The sequence below is a fragment of the Anomalospiza imberbis genome, chromosome 2, assembly GCF_031753505.1.
Source record: "Anomalospiza imberbis isolate Cuckoo-Finch-1a 21T00152 chromosome 2, ASM3175350v1, whole genome shotgun sequence".
Taxonomy (NCBI): Eukaryota; Metazoa; Chordata; class Aves; order Passeriformes; family Viduidae; genus Anomalospiza; species Anomalospiza imberbis.
This window is the reverse complement of record NC_089682.1, coordinates 18,478,056-18,496,981: the sequence shown is the minus strand read 5'-3', so window position 1 is coordinate 18,496,981 and position 18,926 is coordinate 18,478,056. Positions and strand designations below refer to the sequence as shown.

General features: G+C 37.2%; 1 protein-coding gene across 2 annotated transcripts in view; it reads left to right on the top strand.

Annotated features, from left to right (window-relative positions):
* The window catches only part of EGFL6 (EGF like domain multiple 6), a 30,521-nt gene extending 12,285 nt beyond the window's left edge, over nt 1–18,236 (top strand). Inside the window, exons 7-12 of one of the 2 annotated variants that reach the window (XM_068180055.1) lie at nt 687–809; nt 7,563–7,889; nt 13,913–13,993; nt 15,166–15,252; nt 16,604–16,869; nt 18,055–18,236. In XM_068180055.1, the coding sequence (XP_068036156.1) occupies nt 687–809; nt 7,563–7,889; nt 13,913–13,993; nt 15,166–15,252; nt 16,604–16,869; nt 18,055–18,150 (980 nt within the window). In that variant the 3' untranslated portion in view covers nt 18,151–18,236. The remainder of the gene's footprint in view (nt 1–686; nt 810–7,562; nt 7,890–13,912; nt 13,994–15,165; nt 15,253–16,603; nt 16,870–18,054) is intronic. The other variant, XM_068180054.1, reaches the window with a different exon arrangement.
* The last annotated feature ends 690 nt before the right edge of the window (nt 18,237–18,926 follow it).

Sequence of the window (18,926 nt, the reverse complement as noted above, 5' to 3'; positions counted from 1 at the left end):
ATAAGAGGACCTGTCAGCTGCTAAAAATGATGCAATCTGGATAAAATGTGAGTGCTGCAAACATTTGTGCACCAACATGACTCCCTCATGTGGAATAAATCAGAAATGTCTTTGTAATGGAGCAAAATCAAATACTCTTGGTGCCTGTACATTTTGTTGTGAGTTGAATATAGTATTTTCTGTTGAATTGTCCTTATTATAGATTTTTTCATGCAGGATCATATATATGCTGGAATGTGAGAGGTATCTTAAAGATCTTGACATCTTGGCATGCTCAGGGTTACTTTCCATTGCATTCTTTCTACAGTGAATGAAAGAATGAGAATGTTTTGGTGAGCTCTGTTTTAATTGTTGTCACCCATTCTCTTGGTGCTTTGTGCATTTTGTTAATAGAAGAGTGTGTGCAACCTATAGTTTGAATCCTGTTCTCAGTCAGAAAATCACTGCATTCCCCTTGTCTTTACTGGGATGGACGTTTTCCATGGATGCATACACCAGCATACATATGGAGCTGACACCAAGCATTCTTTCCTAGTGTGAATCCTTCTGCCTCTGATGGTCACTGCATTGTCTTGGTCTGACATTAGTGCTTACAGTACCTGGATGGAGATGGGTGGCACAAACAGGCTGTCAGGAGCCTTGGCTTTCAACACAGTTTTCACAGAAGCGTTTCTATCTTCCCCTAGATGTAAATGAATGTGTGACAAATAGACACAGGTGCAACCTCCATGCAGAGTGCCTCAACACCCAAGGATCCTTCCAGTGCAAATGTAAACAGGGCTACCAAGGAAGTGGATTTGATTGTGCTGGTGAGTACCACTGGATGTCAGGAATAGTGCTGTGTTGTTTTTCTCCAGTAACTGATTATTCCAAGGCATGTTCTGAGAAAAGTCATGCTGAACAGTGCTGCAATACCAATAAAGCAAGACCTCTCCACAAAATAAGACCTCTCCAAAAAAAAAAAAGCAAGACCTCTCCACCTCTCCAAAAAATTAACTGCATGACTTATACCATAGTCAATACAAGTATCCCTTGTTCAAATTATTTTTGCCTTTAAGTCTTCAAGTCTCATCTCTAGGAATTGCAAGTAGAACAGAGAAATGAATTTGCCTTGAAGAAACAGAGAAAATAGTTTAAAAGAATCTACTGTGATTTCTCTATGAATTCCCAAGGTTAGCTCCTTGAAGGGATGTGCAGTTCCTCCCAGAAGGCTAACTTAGCAAAATTGAGAAAAGGGAGAAAAGCTGTGACTTCTCTGTTAAATTGTTTTCACTTTGTTTGTCTATTGAATATGGAAGATGTCCTATAAAGATGTCATTTCTCACTTTAACTGAATATGACCCTTCAAGAAGGAAGAAAGAAAGAAAGGCCATCCTTGTCTTTATATTTAAAATGAACCTTTTAATTTATACCTTTATTAATCCTGGCAGATGTTTCTCCTGCAACATCATTAAAGATGTTTTCCTCAAGAGGACATTTGACCTCTGCTCAAACATTTAAAAAGTTTTTGTCTGTAGCAGATGAAGTCTACATAATACATAAATCTTTTCAAGTAATGCTTGATCAGATATGTCTTATGATTACACTTCATGGTCACAGATGTTCTCTGAGTCCCTCTATTGTTCATGTTCCTACTCCCATTAAGGTAGCAATTTAAACTTACAATACACACTGATAAATTAATATTTTCACAGATATTTTGAATCACAAGGGATCCACTAATCCAAATCCTGACCCTGCACAGGAGAGCACCATTTTGTAAAGTTTCAGCTTTAAGTAAAAGACTGTTGACTTTTAACATATAACAAAATAAACACACAAAAATCTAGCTGTTACTGAATGGTTTGATATGGACATAGATTACCACAGCTGAACTTGTTTAGAATATTCTTCTACTCAAATTCAATGTTATGAGCCAGGTTCCTTGCTAGACCACATCTCTTGTGATATGTCACTGCAGCTCATTGAAATGGAAGGATGCATTTGACTGGATATCAAAGCAAACTGAACTACAGGTGAAATGTTAAACAAATACATCTCTGAGAAAAATAGTCTGTGGGATTTTTGGTTGTTAGGTTTTTTTTTCCATTTATTTGCCTTTTTAATGAGAAGGTAAAAAATTTCCAGGGAAATTTTCTTTTTGACTAACTCCATGTATAAAATATTATTTCATCAAGCAAAAACAATTCAACAAGAATGATTGCTTACTTATAAATAACAGAAATATTTTCACTTGTGGAGAGATTTTTTTTTGATGTCTAGCCCTGTAAAAAAAAATCAGTTCTGAAGTCAGATGAGTCCTGTCTTCTCATAGGTGTTTCTCTTACATAGTTTGCCCTCTGCATACTTCCTCCTGTCATATTTCCAATTACCGAAATCCATTTGTTGTTTAGCACAGGAAGGATCCATGCCATTAATAAACTTAATAGAACACACTAAATGGAAAAGAGATTTATTATAAGAGAGGATAGAAGAATAACATACAGTAATGAGAGAAATCAGAGCCACAGGCAGGTCAAAAGTTGAGGCTCCAGCTAGAAAGTTGTATACAACAATAGGGGAAGATTAAAATACAATCAGTGGTAGGTGAACACTGAAATGTAGAGATGCTAAATAGAGACTGGTTTCTCTGGTGGCAATTCTCCCATATATAGCTTCTCTTTTAAAGGAAAGTGGAGGAGATTCTTTTAGCTCTGAATGTTTCAATAGTTGACTTTTATTGCAATCCTCAAGAGCATCAGACCAGAGTAACTCATGGGGGCAGGACATGTCTTGCTGCTGGGGAAAATGTTTTTTTCAAACAGTGACACAAACAATTGGATGTACCAGCCAACGGTGAAACACTAAGTGCTCTCCATGTCATATGGCAATTGTGGAAAAGCTTTGCCTTTACTGCAGACAAAAGAAAGTTTGCTATTGGGTTTAATGGGATGAGGAGACCATCTTGGGCATTTAGGAGCTGAAGGCTGTGGCTTCACACTTTTGGTGACAATGGCTACAGTTCCTGTGGCCCATTTCAGTTCCCAGAAGGGCTTGTGCTGCAGCTGAACAAAAACCTTCTTAAACAAGTCTCCAGTACTCCACATAATTATTCCCACAGAGATGGAATCCTGTTTTCACAGGGAAGCATTAGTTCTTAATAGCAATTGTCTCTAGTATAAAAAAACCTGGCTACCATGGAAGCAGTATTTGCTTTTTAAAAAAATGAAAACTATTTTAATATATATAACTTAATTTTTGGATTATGAAAGGAGAGCAATTAAGCACAATACTTATAATGAAATTCCCGTGGCTGCATCTCATGCCATCAAATAACGTAAGTGACGTAATATATAATTCATCTTTGCAATGAAGGTGATGGAAATTCTTTCATTCAATTTCTATGTCAATATACTGACTTGGAGAAAGCTGCTGAAACACTTTTGCTGGTATGGATATGACCTATGATTATTAAGGCCCCCTTTTGCCATTTAACACTCCTGTATGTATGAAACATTGGAGACAATTTCTGAACTGTCTGTAGCACACGTTTGAAAATCCATAGAGGTGGTTCAATTTGAACAATCCCTAAAAAGGTCCTACTCATTTCCACATCTGGCCTCTATCTTGCTGCAATCTGTTGCTGTTCTCAGGTTCATGTATTTCCTGATTTCCTATTGTGCATTGAAAACCCTCATTTCCCCTGCCACATGCTTTTATGTGTATTTCAGCTTTCATTTAAGAATAGAGTCTCACAAGGTTCCATAAGCAATTAAGATTCCTGGGGAAAAATAAAAAACAACTATTTTTATTCACTTTTTTTGGTCCTACAAAATAACAGGAAAAATATTACTGTCTTTAAGTCTACAAAATAATTACTGTCTTTAAGTGATGTAAGGCATCACTCTAAGGAGCTCAATGACACTCTTGTTATTGCCCAGCTAGATGCAGAGGTTACTCTTCTTCATTATGCTTTGCTGGGTATCTAAGTGTCAATAAAAATTCATGTTGGCTCTCTCTCTGCCTCTTGTATTACTCATTCTTTTTTTGCTGATAGGGTAACCCTTAGACCCTATATATAATTTCGCTTTCTTATAAACTTGCCAATACTGAGAAAGGTTGTTTTGACATAATAAAGTTTCAAAGCTTCAGAAACTATTGTCATCATATCACTGGTGATATTCTTAAAGTCTAATTCAGTATGGAATCAAATACTGTTGTCACTCTTCAGTGAGTAACAGTCACCACACATTTCTTACTAGATGCCTTGCTGGCTGGTGTAGTCATGTATTAAGCACAGTCCAGCATAACAAACTTGCCCTGATTTCTCAAAGTATTCTTCCCTAAATAAGACAGTAAAAATTTTAGAAATCAAATGGGGTGGCATCACATATTGGTAGATGATGTTCCGTGGTGCTTAGAAGAAAATAATAGCCCAGAATCTTTCTGTTATCTATGAAAGCTTTCAGACTCTCTTAAGAATATCTAAAAGAGGTTGATAATTTTTAGAATAATTTCTGGAAGTATGTCATGCTGATCTAATCTTTACTCACATCTACAGACTCCACCTACACATGGTAGATTGTTGTTTGTCTCCCTCAACACTTCTGCAACTCTTATCTAGAGAAGCTCTAAGGGAAGCTACAAAAGGATTTGTAAGCCAGCCTCCTAGGCTTGTCTCTCACCAGGTTTTTAAATGCTCTGTGAGGTGTGAGGGTGGAAGCAGTGGGGTGCCTGCTGGAGTGCAGAGCAAGCTGTCTCCTACTGCATCCCCTGGATGGTCAGGGCCAGCACCAGCTGTAGTCTCAGGGTGTGTGGAAGGAAAACAGACCCTTATCTGTCCTTCTCCCGTATCATCCCCTGAGTACTTCCCTTTACACAATGCAGCACAGAGTCAATGGGTTGGCATATACTCTTTATGTATTTTTTTTCAACTCAGCTTTCACAACTCGGTCATTAGATATCCTACACAAATCCGTTTCTGCGTGTTTATAAGTTTGTATAGCAATTGCAGACATAAAAGTTTTACTTTTAGCCCTCAGCTACTGTTTGTATTTGTTTTTCTATTTCTTGCATTAATTCTCTCTTATTCAAAGAAAGAAAATACCTTTGAAGACTGAGATATTTTCTTGTTAGGGCAATAAACAGAAACTGCATGAGCAGGAGGCATTAATCTGCATGCTTCCTGATCAAAGGTACGTAAGGAAGAGCTGAGCTAAGGTGGAATGCTCTACATTTCTTTGCACTTTCCAAAACTCTCTGCAGTCACATGGATAGATAAGTGCACAAATGTGACCAACATGTCTGTATTTATCTACATATCTTGAGGCAAAGGGTCCTGATAAATCACTGCCTCAGGTATAGCACTCCAGAGCGCCAGAGAAGGTGAGCTGCTCATTCAGACAAGTCCACAGGCCATGGATTCAAAAGAACAGACTGAGTTTAGGTGGTGGTGTATCCTTACATTGCATTAGTCCTCCTGCAATTTATGGCTAGATATAAATAGCCTTACATCTACCCCTCTGGCTACTCTAAAGATGAATACAAGTTGTAAGGAAACTAGTGCTGTGTCCTAAAATATGCTTAGTGTCTAGAGTCTCTGTCTCCACAAGCATGGAGATTTTCATAGTGCAGCAGTGAATTGGAGTCTGCAAGCACATGGGAATTTATACCTTTTCATCCCCCTATTTTTGTCACTCCTGTCATCTGATTTTCCAGTCTGCTAAATTTTGCACTTACAAGGAGATTGGTTTTCCGACACCACAGAGGTTATTATGTTGAACTGTAAGAATTTTCCATTTCATGAGGAAAACTTCAAAGCAGAAACTAAAAGCAGATGTTCAGGTTTTCTGAGCAGTCAATCCTGTGCCCTTGAAAATCCCCATAGCCTCTCTGTTAAAAGCATGAAATTTCTTGTTACTGATAGTCAAGAGGAAATTTGTTTGGAATTAAGCTTTCCTGATAATTTTTATTGCTGAATTCTGAGTTTAGACCTTGGGAACCTTACCTCCTTCATGACATCATCCTCCAGAGGATATTTAGTGCAGTATTAGTAAAGAGCTTATTTGCAAGTATTTGACAAGCAAGCCTATAAGTTTTATCAAAAAGAAGGAAGAACAAATCCTCAGGTTTGACTTTCATTTTATTGGCATCTGTTTACTTCGACAGCAATCTCAAAAACACCTAAATGCCACAGTGAGCACACCAAGAGTCTGATTCTGTTCCTGACATACTAAATAGCATGTAGCTGCATTTGCCGTAAATAAAATGTGACAAATTCACAGTGATAGGATTGTATTTTCCAGAAGTGAATATAAATTCAGGGAACTTTCCTCTTTTTCTACTAGACTGCAGTTGTATTTTATTTACTGGTGTTTTTTCTTCTACTGTGTCTCCATGAAAAGAGCCACAGAGAAAATAGTACTACCCAAGATTCCAAGTCCAGTCCATCTGTCTCAAAGTACTACTATAAAATTTTCATAAATACAAAGTGAGGAGCAAAACAGGAACATATTCTTGCCCAGATAATATAATCATTAAACAGCAGAAGCAGAGGGAAATAAAAATAGCTGTCTTCCACCATAATTTTTAATTCTAAAAGACTGTAGGCACTGCAGCATCAATACTGATTGAGAATCAAAGGTGGGAAGCAGTACATGAGGCTATTCTGATCCACTGATGAAAATAGTTTGTCTTTATGAAAGAGCTTTTTTATAGCACACTGGAACTGCTGAGCATTCATTGTTTCCTCGGTGGTTCACATAAAAGACTCAAACTGTCAGTAGTTTATGACATGGTTGTGCACAACATTTGATAGTAGTATCCAAAAGGATAATTCCAGAATAATTAAAATAACACCACTTTATCCAAAACTATAACTTACAGTATTTCATGTCCAAGAGGAATCATAAAACAGTAAATTCTCAGGAAATGTTACATTTATGTTCTAGTCTGTCTTGGGATTGCAAGATGGTAACAATTTGTTATTCTTGGATGCTTCTCTGAATTTTGGTTTTTACCTCTTACAATTAAATAAGAGCTAAAAGAAATATGATGGAGGAGCTTGATGTATGTCGTCTCAAAATATCCTCCCTTTCAGTAGCTTTCAGCCTGCCATGGAAGGAAAATTAGACTAGAGAAGTTCACAAAAGATAGCCAAGAGAAATGCTCATTATTATTAGGCTTCAGTTGTTGTGGAGGGGATCCCAGCTCCATGGACAATGTTAGTCCAAAAACTGAAGAAGGATTTTTGGGGTTTTTTTGCCCGAGCTCCAGTGTAAAAATAATTTAAGTAAGGGGTTCTATGGCCTGTGTTACTCCTTTGTTACACAGGAATCCAGAGATCATTTCTGAGGATTGCTTTGGTCTTTTCACTGTAACTCAAACAGAGTTGTCTGTAGAACAGAGCTGAACATGTGCATGTGTGTTTGGTTCTGTGCAGAACTGAAATTACATCTCTTAGTAGAGAATTTAATTCTATGGGTCTCTGGACCTTGTAAAGGACACCACGGTCCCATTTGAAGACATTGTCATTGCTGAATGTTTCCTTAGATTAATATTTTCTATTTTCTTCTTGGTTCTAGTTATCCCTGAAAAGTCAGTGAAGGAAATTGCAAGAAGCCCTGGAACAGCTAAAGACACAATTAAGAAACTTCTTGCACAAAAAAGCAGTGTGAAAAAGCATAAAACAATCAAGAATGCAATCCCAGAAGCAGCTGTGACCCCACCTCCTAAGACCCACTTGCAGTTGCTGGACTATGAAGGTGGTATCGATCTTGGTGGGAGATACAGTGAGGAAGAGAAAGAAACTGCAGCTGCTGCAGAAGAGGAGGCAGAAGAGTCAGATGAAGAGGAGAAGGAAGATTTTGAAAATCAAATTGATGAGCGAAGTCTTAGAGGGGATGTCTTTTGTAAGTTTGTTTGTTTTTAAAATATCTGGCTTCAATGTAAATATGTCTGAACACTAAAAAAATCATAACAAAACATTACAGGCACTTTATCAGAATTTACTTGTAGAAAATGAACCATAGAATCATAGGATGGTTAGGTTGTAGTTAATGCTTTTGAAAATATGTTTGAAGACTTTGAAAAACGCAGCAATAAATTGTACAGCATATTGGAACTAGATGATCTTTAAGGTCACTTCCAACCCAAGCAATTCTATCATTATAACTGGTTTTTAGTACAGTTGTCTCAGTCAAATATTCTTCAAGGTAGTGGCAAAAATAATTATGTATGAAGAACATATGCTGTCAATAGTTCATTCATTACATTTTCTCTTTCCAACGTATAGAAAAATAATAAATACTATCCCACAGCAATTAAAATTATAATAATAAAAATGGAAAAATTAAATTAACATTCAGATTATTGCTATTTAACCTGGAAAGAGAGATAAGATTATATTTTTTAAAGGAAGGATCATTTTAAAGTCCTCTGAAAAAATGGTCTGTAACTGTAATTCTGTAAGACAGCCAAGAAAAATGTAATTATTCACTTAATACAGTGGAGAATACAAGCTTCTTTGCCAAAGGCATGTTCCTAATATTGCCTTCTTTTTTATTTTCAGTAATTAGCCTGTTTCAGTTTAAGTTAAGGATATAGACTAATATTGCTTCCTCAAATTATGCTAGGGAGTTGATAGACAGAACAAAAGCAGGACTTTGCTCGCCAATCTTCTCCCTTCCTGCCAATATTAACAGTGAGTGCTAATGGCATGTTTCAAGTTTGCTGACAATACCAAAATGGGGAGAATGACCCATTAATTGAAGGGCAGCACTGCTATTAAAGGGATCTGGCTAGGCTGTGGAGGAAGACTGACAGGAACAATATAAAGTTCAACAAAAGCAGATGGAAAGGGAGAGAAAAGCCTCGTGCAACTTTACGGATTCGGAATGACTGCTTAGGAAGATGCTTTGCAGTAAAAGGCAAGTTTTGCACTTCCCACTACAAGACAAATGAGGACACACTGGATGGATGGATGGATGGATGGATGGATGGATGGATGGATGGATGGATGGATGGATGGATCTCAGACATTTCAACAGGTGTCTTTTTCGGCCTGCTTGGACAGGTCAGGAAGGATTGCCAGGAATACTGCCCCTAGGGTAGGGTCAGCCTGGGTTTTGGTTAGAAGGACAAAGGGCTCTGCTCTCTCTGCCTGGCGATACAAGAAGAACTCGGTCTCCTGTACCAGGCTACGTGACCTGATGCAATTGTGAAGGGGGGATTATGCAACCTTCCAGTTGAGTACTCTGTGCTACACTAGTTGGAATGCACTAATTTTCCAGATTTCAATTTGAGTGAGAGCACACAGGGAAAATCCTTTGTCCATAGGAAAATCCAAATAATATATTGTTGTTGTGATGATTGCTGAGATTCTTTTTCAAAGACCTTCCCAACCAAACCAGGACATTTGAACACTATATACCTGGACTAGGCAGAGAGGCAGAGTCTACTTGTTGCTACAAAAATTACCACTACAGCTGACAGCAGTAACAAAGAATATTACTGATTGAACATATTAAAACATTGTGGTTTATCTGTATTTTTGCCTATACTGCCTTTGTTCCAGTCACATCTGGCTGGAATTTCCCCTTATAGATCTAAGAGATTAATATGCTGAATTTGTTAGAGAGCTTTTATTTTGCTAGGGGATTCTGGCAGAAAGTTGGCGTGCTGCTTCATGCAGAGAGAGCAGCATGCCCAAGATGTAGTTTCACTAAGTTTGTGAACTCAGTATAATTTGTGGCTTTCTTGTTTGACACCAAGTGTGATTCAAGGAGTTAAAGCATTGTGCCATTTTGATTTCAGGATACATTGCTTAACTGTGTTTTCTTCCTTTTAAATTTCCTTGTGCTGTACTTGATCCTTGTTATCATAAAAATTCAGTCATGATTCAGGAGCTTAATTGCTTGAACATTTGGCTTTAAAAACACTTTCAATTTTCATTATATTGAGTGATCCTTCAGAGACTATCATTAGCTCAAATTTACAGCTCATAAATTTGTACATTTTTTCCTTTCTTTGCTGATGTCTATTCAGCAGATTCCTTTACTACAACATTAAATTGCTCCATATAATCCCCTCAAATATTCACATAGCATCTGCCTTTTGCATTATTAATATTGGTATTGTTTGTCTTCTGGGAAGAGTAGTTAATTAGGAAAAAATAGAAAAGTCTCTTTAAATTGATGTATTATTTTATCATAGTAGTTTTACTACATAATAAATACATAGGGAGCCACAGAAAAATATTGTAGGAAATTATTAAAATAGGTCCCAGTACCAAAATAGTGGACCTTCATGAGACTTGCTATTTACCAATTTTTTTTAAAAGCCCCACACAATAGTTAAAGACAGCAAAGTGAAGCCCACAACATGTAAGAAATGTCAAAATTAAGGTCATCAATGAAAACTTAAATTTTTTTCTTACATTTCTGTATCTTATGATACAGTCTGAAATTACTTCAAATTACTATTTTCCATGGGATTCTTGCCTTGTCCAATATGAAGGAATGACCTGTCCTGTTGTGAAAGGTGCATTTTAATAAATAGGAGTATTAATTTATTGATAGACTAATTATTTATTAATATGACTATTCATCATTATTTATTTATTCATCAAGATTAAATAGTTTAATAAAAAAGAGCATAAACCATACTATTGGGAAGCTCTTTATTACATAAGAAGTACCCTTTCTGCATATGGGAGAAGACACAGAGACCTGGGCCACAGTACTTGGTTATATAAGCAAGGATTGCAGAGATGCTTCACTCAAGCTCCACTGAAATAATTAAGCACGACCTTAATTCTGACAGTTTCTAACATTTTATTGCTTTTTGGCATTAGTAATTCAGAATGATATTGCCAGCTGCAACTAAATTCTATGTTCTGTACTTCATCAGTTTATGAAATTCACATTGTGCTTAGAACTCCTGTAGTATGGTGTGGCCATGTCATTACACAAAGACACTTCCTTTGGTAGCATCAAGAATGATAAAGAGGGATTGGTATTTGGCAATACTAAAAGTGGATTGTTTCCCTTATGGCTTCACAGCTCTTGATGCTGAACATGAGAATTTCTTCAGTTAATCATGATGTTTGCTCTCATTCTTTTCTGATAATTACACTACTCTGTGAACGATTAATGCTCAGACCACAGCTCAGTTCACAGCTATACATGTCAGATTTCTGGTAAATGTAATTCTTTCAGAGCAGGACGTGGTAGCAGAGAAATGGGATATTCCTGTGAGTCCAACCTAGTGGTATACCATACATATAGGAAGCTCATCTTAAATTTACTACATCTTATATTCTGCTTGATTTTTTTTACAGTTGCCACTCTGTTTTTCTGGGTTTTGTTTTTTTAATGGGCTTGATGACATCAGTGATTAAGAACATGTGTCACCATGATATGAAGGGGTCTGTATGTAGAGATTGCATATTAGCTGTTGCTGCATAGAAGTTGATGGGAGGGCATCCACATTACAGAAAGAAGGATGGACTCTGCTGTGCCTAGAGTGGGACATATCTCTGCTTTTGTTGCTGAGAGCTTGTTCTTAAGGACCGTGAGAGGAGACCTGCCTTTCTACAAGACCACTTGATAGCAGAAGAGCTAAAAAGATTAATTATGACTCCTGCCTATTACTTATGAGGGAGTAAACTTTGGATCCTGGCTGTGTGTGAGGATGATCTTATTAAAATATAGGCACTTTTTGAGCAGTAAGGTTTCTTTGAAACCTTTCTGTAAGCTGAAGCTTGCAGTTTCTCATAATATGCAGCTGATATCTTTCAGTGAGTGCAAAACCTGACTGTAATGCCAGACTAAAAACAAAACTAGATTTGGAAACAAAACTGGACTCTCTTTCTGTCCATAACAGTTCTTCACTTGATAGCACATGGCTACACCTGCACATATCTCTCTCAAGTGAATTCAAGTGTAATTCAATAACTTAGCAAATAAATCATTCTGGAAGCTGTTGTCTTCTGTTAAATCACTCCACTCTTCCCAGAACTGATCATATTTTAATAGCTGTCTTCATTTTGGCAAAGGTTTTCACAGTCTGAGCCTCTTTCACCAAGTACAAGGCCAAGTTTATGGCTTGAGAGTAAATTTAACACCTAATCTGGATGTGCCTATTCCTAATTGTGTATATGTAAACAAAAATTAATTTGGACAAAGATGTATATTAATCCTTTCCTTAAGTATGAATATTATCCAGATGATCTAAGCAATGGACTGGGTTAGGGGGAAGATACAACGACAACAGAAGATGACATGCTCCTGGCAATTCATCAGAAAACTCTTAAGATTGCATTAATCTCCTCCAATTCAGCACTTCTGGAAGTGTCTCTGGGCCTCTTTGTTAGTGTGTGTTTTCACTGGTGTACTCAGAGCAATGTTTGACAGTTTCGAAGGAGAAGAAAGGTTAAGCGGATCGCATAGCCTTTGTGGTGCTAGGAGGCTCTGGATTGCAGTTGCTTCTGAGTATATTCTTAAAACTGAGTATGTGTGAGCATGTTGGAGTATTTAAATGGAAAGCCCTAGTTCAGTCAAACTCATGGGAAAAAAACCTCCCCTCTGAACAAATGTGCATCCATGTGAAAATAATGACTTTTAAAATATTTGGCATTTGCATATGTGATGCAATGCTGAGTAGGGAAAAGTAATTTTCATAGCATTTCTTAACACAGCTGCCCATGGGGTGGGGCTGAAAAGTGAACTTCAGTTTCAGGCTTTCCACTATTGCATTCTCTAAGAAAAATCCAAAGGCTTCTCCTTCACTCCTCTAAAATGGCACTTTTAAACTCCTCCTGTTTTCATAGGTGGTCATGAATATATCACAGGTATCATCTGCTTATGTGTTTGCAAAAGATGGAACACCAGTGAAAGCTGATCTTTCCCTTATCTCATGTGTGATTAGTTACTTATTGCATAAAGTATGCATAAAGAAGTTGAGACTTATGATTACTTTTTTAGTGAGTGCACTTAACTATTAATCACTTAAAATAATACAAAACAAACTTAATCATAGAATTTTAAAAGACTTACAGTAATTTAGAGATCACTTAGCATAAACAAGAATATGTAATCTTCTATCTCACCAGACAGGAGAGGATTTCCCTCGGTCTCTGAGGCTGAGAAATAATGCTTCTTAAGTAACCACCTCTTTCAGGCCAGTATCTTAGAGAATGTCCCTAACATTCATTGGTGATGCTTTACTGACTCTTCCACTTTGGCACAAGTCACATCAACCAATTTTTACAAAATAGTTTGCTCAGGGTGGTTGTCAAAACATCAGTGTGTGCGTACCAGCTGTAGCAGGGAGGGTGAGGAAGAGGCTGGAGCCTGTCTTCCCAGCAGACAGCAGAGCTGATCAGGTATGCAGGAGACATGCACCCTAGCAGAGAGTGTAACTTCAGAAAAATAATTTTCTGGGGCTTCTGTTACAGCAGCACCAGCTATCACTGCCCTAAATACAGATCTGTGGGCCTTTGGTGCCCTAATGTTTATGGCTTTTACAAAGTCAATTTTTTGACATTACCCATTTTTTGAGGCTGCTGTTGGCAAATTGCTGCCAAGTCACTGTCTCTGCTGTCTGGTAGAATTCAGTTCCATTTGATCATTATATCAAGAAAGCAGATCAGCCCACTGAAGAAAGATCAACATTTTATGACCTCTTGAATCTGTAATTCAATGGAGCTGTAGCTCCAGTGCTTGTAGGTTAGAAGGCTCAGTGCTGTGGAAAACAGCAATTTAAGCAAGTTTTTATAATTCAGAGTATCTAACTGCAGTTAGGAATATGGGTTTGGTGATGGAGTGGAAAATGCATATCTTATTTAAATAAATTATGTCAACTGGTATAAAGGAATAAAGTTCCATTTTCTGTTCCTGTCATGACTCAGTACTTGACAAGTTGTTTTCCCTAGTTCCCAAGGTAAAAGAAGCAGCTGCCTTTGGCCCTCACCTGGCACAGAGGAAAATTCCAGTGTCGAGACCAGAGCAAGAAGGTGGCTTATTTTTATCATACAGTATTTATTTTCCTGTGTATTATGTCTTTTTGTGACCACCTGTGTTAGCCAAGTCAGAACTAGTTTAAAAGCCTTTAACATGAACCAAAGATTTTGTGAACACATTAGAAACAGTATCTGGCCAAACTCTGCTACCAGTTCCAACGTGTCCTTTTCCAAGCATGCTTTTACTGTTTATAACCCATGCATAGAAAGTTTCCCCACATTAGAATTTGACTTGGAATTGAATTTCACTTGAATAATTTCATAGCCATAAAAAAATGTAGGTTCTATTGTCTATAAAATGAAGGTTCTATTGTCTATAAAATGAAAACATGTTGCATAGCACACAATAATCTTAAACAAATAAAATAGACAGATGTGCTGGTTGACATTTTTTTCCTATTTAGAAAGCAGTAGTCTCAGGAACAATAGATTTAGAAAACAAAGCTCTCTAAATGCCATGTACTGCGTGTCTCTGTCTCATGATAAAATATATTAAAATAACATGAAGGATGCTTCTTTCTGAGGAATTTCAGATGGCTGATGTATTACTCTTAATCAGATCTGTCATGCTTGCATTGCACAGTGTCTCTTTGTGTGCATAATGTTTTTCATCTGCACAGTCATGAAGGCTGTGGTGTGCTCTGGCTGACATCTTTTTCAGGGTGCTCTAAAGGTCAACTGATCTGGGCTATTCCCAGCTCCATGTAGTTGGACTATCAGGTGCTGATGTAAGGGATTCTTCTCCTGGGAGGCCAGTTTCTCTCAGTGGGTAGAACTGGAACTTGAGCTGATTGCAACTACAGCAGTGTAACAAATGGAGAATGGAGGACTCAAAAGCTGGCAGATCTCAAACAATTCCTGATGCTAGAGTTCAACACTAACAGCTCCACTTATACTTGGGAATTTGCAGGCCATCAATTTACAGAAGTCACAGCATATAAACTCATGTGCAGGTGTGAGTAAAAAGACACTGAGCAAAAGAAGGAATTACTACATAAATTCCAATATTTTGATTTTTTGCAGTTTCACCTAGGTCAACACTATCTGAATTCAGATTACAATTTTAGAATGATCTGTACATTAATAACTGTATGAATAAAGAGCAGGATGTTTTAACAGTACTTAGGATATAGTGCTCCTATTATCTTTGCCATTTTTTTTTTCAGTTGATTGCAGCTTCAGTCGAGGAGTTTGTGACTGGAAACAAGATGCTGATGATGACTTTGACTGGAATCCTGCTGATCGAGATAGAGGTATTTAGATATGTGCCATCTAGATAGGCTTTGATTTGATGGCTTATCCCCTCCAAAAGAAGTGGGGGGGGAGGAGAAACAGAATCCAGGATTTTTCTTTTCTATCAGTAGGTTATCTTTATAAAAGAAGAAAGAAGGCAAAGGATGCTAGAAGTGGATATTGTTTCTTTGAAATGTCCAATATAAAATAGTAATCAGCAACATATTTCAACACAAATAAATTAAAATGTAAGAAAAATTATTAGAACATAACTGTTCAGAGTTGCAATCTACAAGGCAATGGAAACCTTATCAACTACATGTTGTGTCTCTCCAAGATTGGTAGGACATTTAATCACACATCTGTCATTTAGATGGAGGTGGCAATGTAGATACCACATGGCTTAAATATCACTGGGATACCTGCTCAGAAATCCCAAACTCTGCAAGACAAACTCAGAATAAGCCAAGGGTAAGGCTTCAAGAACAACCAATACATGAACAGGTACCAATGGGAGCCTGCTGAAACCTGAAAAATAGTTCCATGAGAACAATGTGGGACTGCTGAGTGGGTGCACATAAAAAGGTGGGGCTGGACAAGTTTCTTTGAAAGGATCTTTCTCTCCCTGTGACACAGAAATGTTGCAGAAGTTGCTGCAGTAATGACCAGTGGATCCTACAGATCCTGCAGGCTGCTTACACCAGATCCCACATTCACATCCTCTTCTTTCAGAGTCTTTACATGTTAGTCTTTCTTTACTAATCCTTCCTCTCCTGCTCCATATAATTCCCTAAATCCCTTCTCTGTGCTGTCACTTCCGGGAAAACCTTACCCTGGCCTTATCCTGTCTCCCTGAACTTACATCTGCTGATTATGACTTCATTTATGGCCCCAGATGTTTTATTCCTTTAAGACTTTGTGTATGTCTGTCACTTCATTGGTCTTCCAGGACTTGGGAAATAAGCTGTCAGTTCCCTTGTGAATTTGTCATCAATGCAGAGAACAGTGGAGAGAATATTGAGCTAGCTCAAGCACTGAAATATTCTGACCACAGAGGCACAGCAGCATGTTTCAGACTTGCATTTAAAAAACAGATGGTTTTGCCTTCAAAAGATAGTGCAAGGATGAATGACTGTAATTGCCAGTGAAATATGAACTCATCTCCTCTGTAAACTGATCTGATTTCCAACAGTACAAGTTTATTCCTTGCTAAGTGCACTTCCTGATGCTTTTCTCCAATGGGATTTTAAATTATTCAAGTGAACTACCTTCAGCTTCCTCTTATTTTGTTAGCAAACATGTATTCAAATTGCTAATAAATAACACAAGTACATTAAAGATGATTTAAAAAAAATATTTTCTTTTTACAAGGTGATGGCTACTACATGGCAGTTCCAGCTTTTGTGGGGCACAAGAATGATAGGGGGCGTTTAAAACTTCTGCTCACTGACCTCAAACCAAAGAGCAGCTACTGCTTGATTTTCAGTTATCGGCTTGCTGGTGAGAAAGTGGGAAAGCTTCGAGTGTTCCTGGCAAACAAAAAAACTACTCCTGTCTGGGAAGAGAACAAAGGAAAAGATGAAAAGTGGAGAACTGGAAAAATAGAGATATTTCAGGGGGCTGAAACAACCAACAGTGTAAGTATAACACAGTTTATTTGCCAACTACCGTAACTAACACGCCGGCTTTTTTTCCTAATTCTCAAGTGTTCCACCAACTGTTTATAGGCATCAGCAATCAAAAAGCTTATCTGAAATAGGAAACAGGAGCCCACATTTTAGGGGGCATAAAACTTATCACCTGATTGTAATTTCAGAACTGAATCACCCCAATTGGTTAGAATACTGATGCCAGTAATTCCGTCATTTTGTAAAAATACTGCATCACATCATAAATGAACACAAGTAATCAAAATCTGACCTCAATATCTCATGCAACAGAAGCTTACATACATGCTTAGAAAAATGAAAATTTTTCATTTTTCATTTTTCATGGAAGAGGTTGCTCTCAAACCACACTAAATTAGACCATTCAAGCAAAAGGAGACATCATGTATAATCAAAGGGGGGCCATCACCTTAGGAGCAGGACGTACCAACAGGGAGCACTGTGCACTGATGTATGCCTGAAAACTGCCTCAGTCAGGACTTCAGCCAGTTTCTCCTCGAAATTCTGGGGCCTGCTTTCCATTTGTGTAATGGAACATTTTCTGTGCTGTGTAAAGGCTTCTACTGTATAATTGAATACAGTGAATGTAAAGGAAATGCAAGCCCTTTTCAAGGTCCTTTGCACAGCTGGAATGATGTAGAAAAGCCCTTAAATAAATGAGAATCAGACTATAAAATAAAAAACCCAGACATCCTGGTCATAAAAATAATCCTCCTCTTTATATATAGTATATATACTATACTCAGTACATATGAGAGATTGTAAATATATATAGAATAGGCACACAAAACCTGAGGATCCAAATAAATAAAAAATGAGCAGTTCTGATGTCTTGAATAAATGAAATGCATGAACATCACATGCTGTGATAAAACTACATTATTATAAGAGGATTTCACTCAATTTGCATTTTTTTTACAATGAAAGTAAATAATCTTATTAAAGTAATCCATCTGGTATTGTAAATCTGTGCAGAGGATTTTAAACCTAGTTCAAATAACGCACAAAAGCTTTAAAAATGGCAAAGATTCAAGTCATTAAGTCCTGTGTTGTAATAAAATATTCTTCATTTATAGCATTATAACTAATTAGGAGTTGCTAAATGGTTGAATAAACTGCATTTTCATCCCTAATACATATCTTTTCTTATGACAGGTCACTTTTGAATCAGAACGTGGGAAGGGTAAAACTGGAGAAATTGGAGTGGACAATGTTATACTAATTTCTGGTCCATGCCCAGAAGATACCTGATAATGGACATTTAAGTATACCAGATTGAATCCTATTTTTCACATTTTATTAGTAGTGTATTTTTTGTATTCTTTTTTAATTAAAAAGCAAAAACAAAACCAAAACAAACCTATAAAATTGTGCCTTGAATTTCATGCAACAATGCAAATAGAAAAACTGATGTGCAAGATGCAGATTACACTTTTTTATGAGTTCTTCTAATTTTAATACATGTGTTGAGTGTAATACTACTGTATTTTATAATTCAAGGTCAGAGTTTCTGAAGTATTATTTGTCAAGCTTTTTTACAATTCTACATGCTTTTATTTCTTAAAAATCTTCTTGAGGCTATTCATTAGTCTTCTATTTCATTTCTTCTACTACATAAGAACATAAAGCAGTCTTTAAGAGAATGTTGCTACTTCTGGTGACATAATTACCTTCTTAGGGGGTATGGTGTTCCAAAAATCAGTACGCATCACACTGTGTGCAGTAAGGCAATCACACACAGAGCCAAGGTGTTTGTTTATTTAAATACTTGTGCAAAGATGGGTTCTAAGTAAATCCACAGAGTCAGCCCACCAAGCAGAAATGATGACCACTATTTATATGTTTTGAATCTTGATATATTCCACTTATCTAGAATATATTCAGTGTTTAATACTCCACTGTTGCTGAGTTGTGCTGAGCTGGCTTCTTATCTTGGGCAGCCTGGTGGCGTTCAGTGTTTACTATTGTATTATTGCTGAGCTGTGCTGATGTGGCTTAGTTAATTTCTTCTTATCTTGGATGTCCTG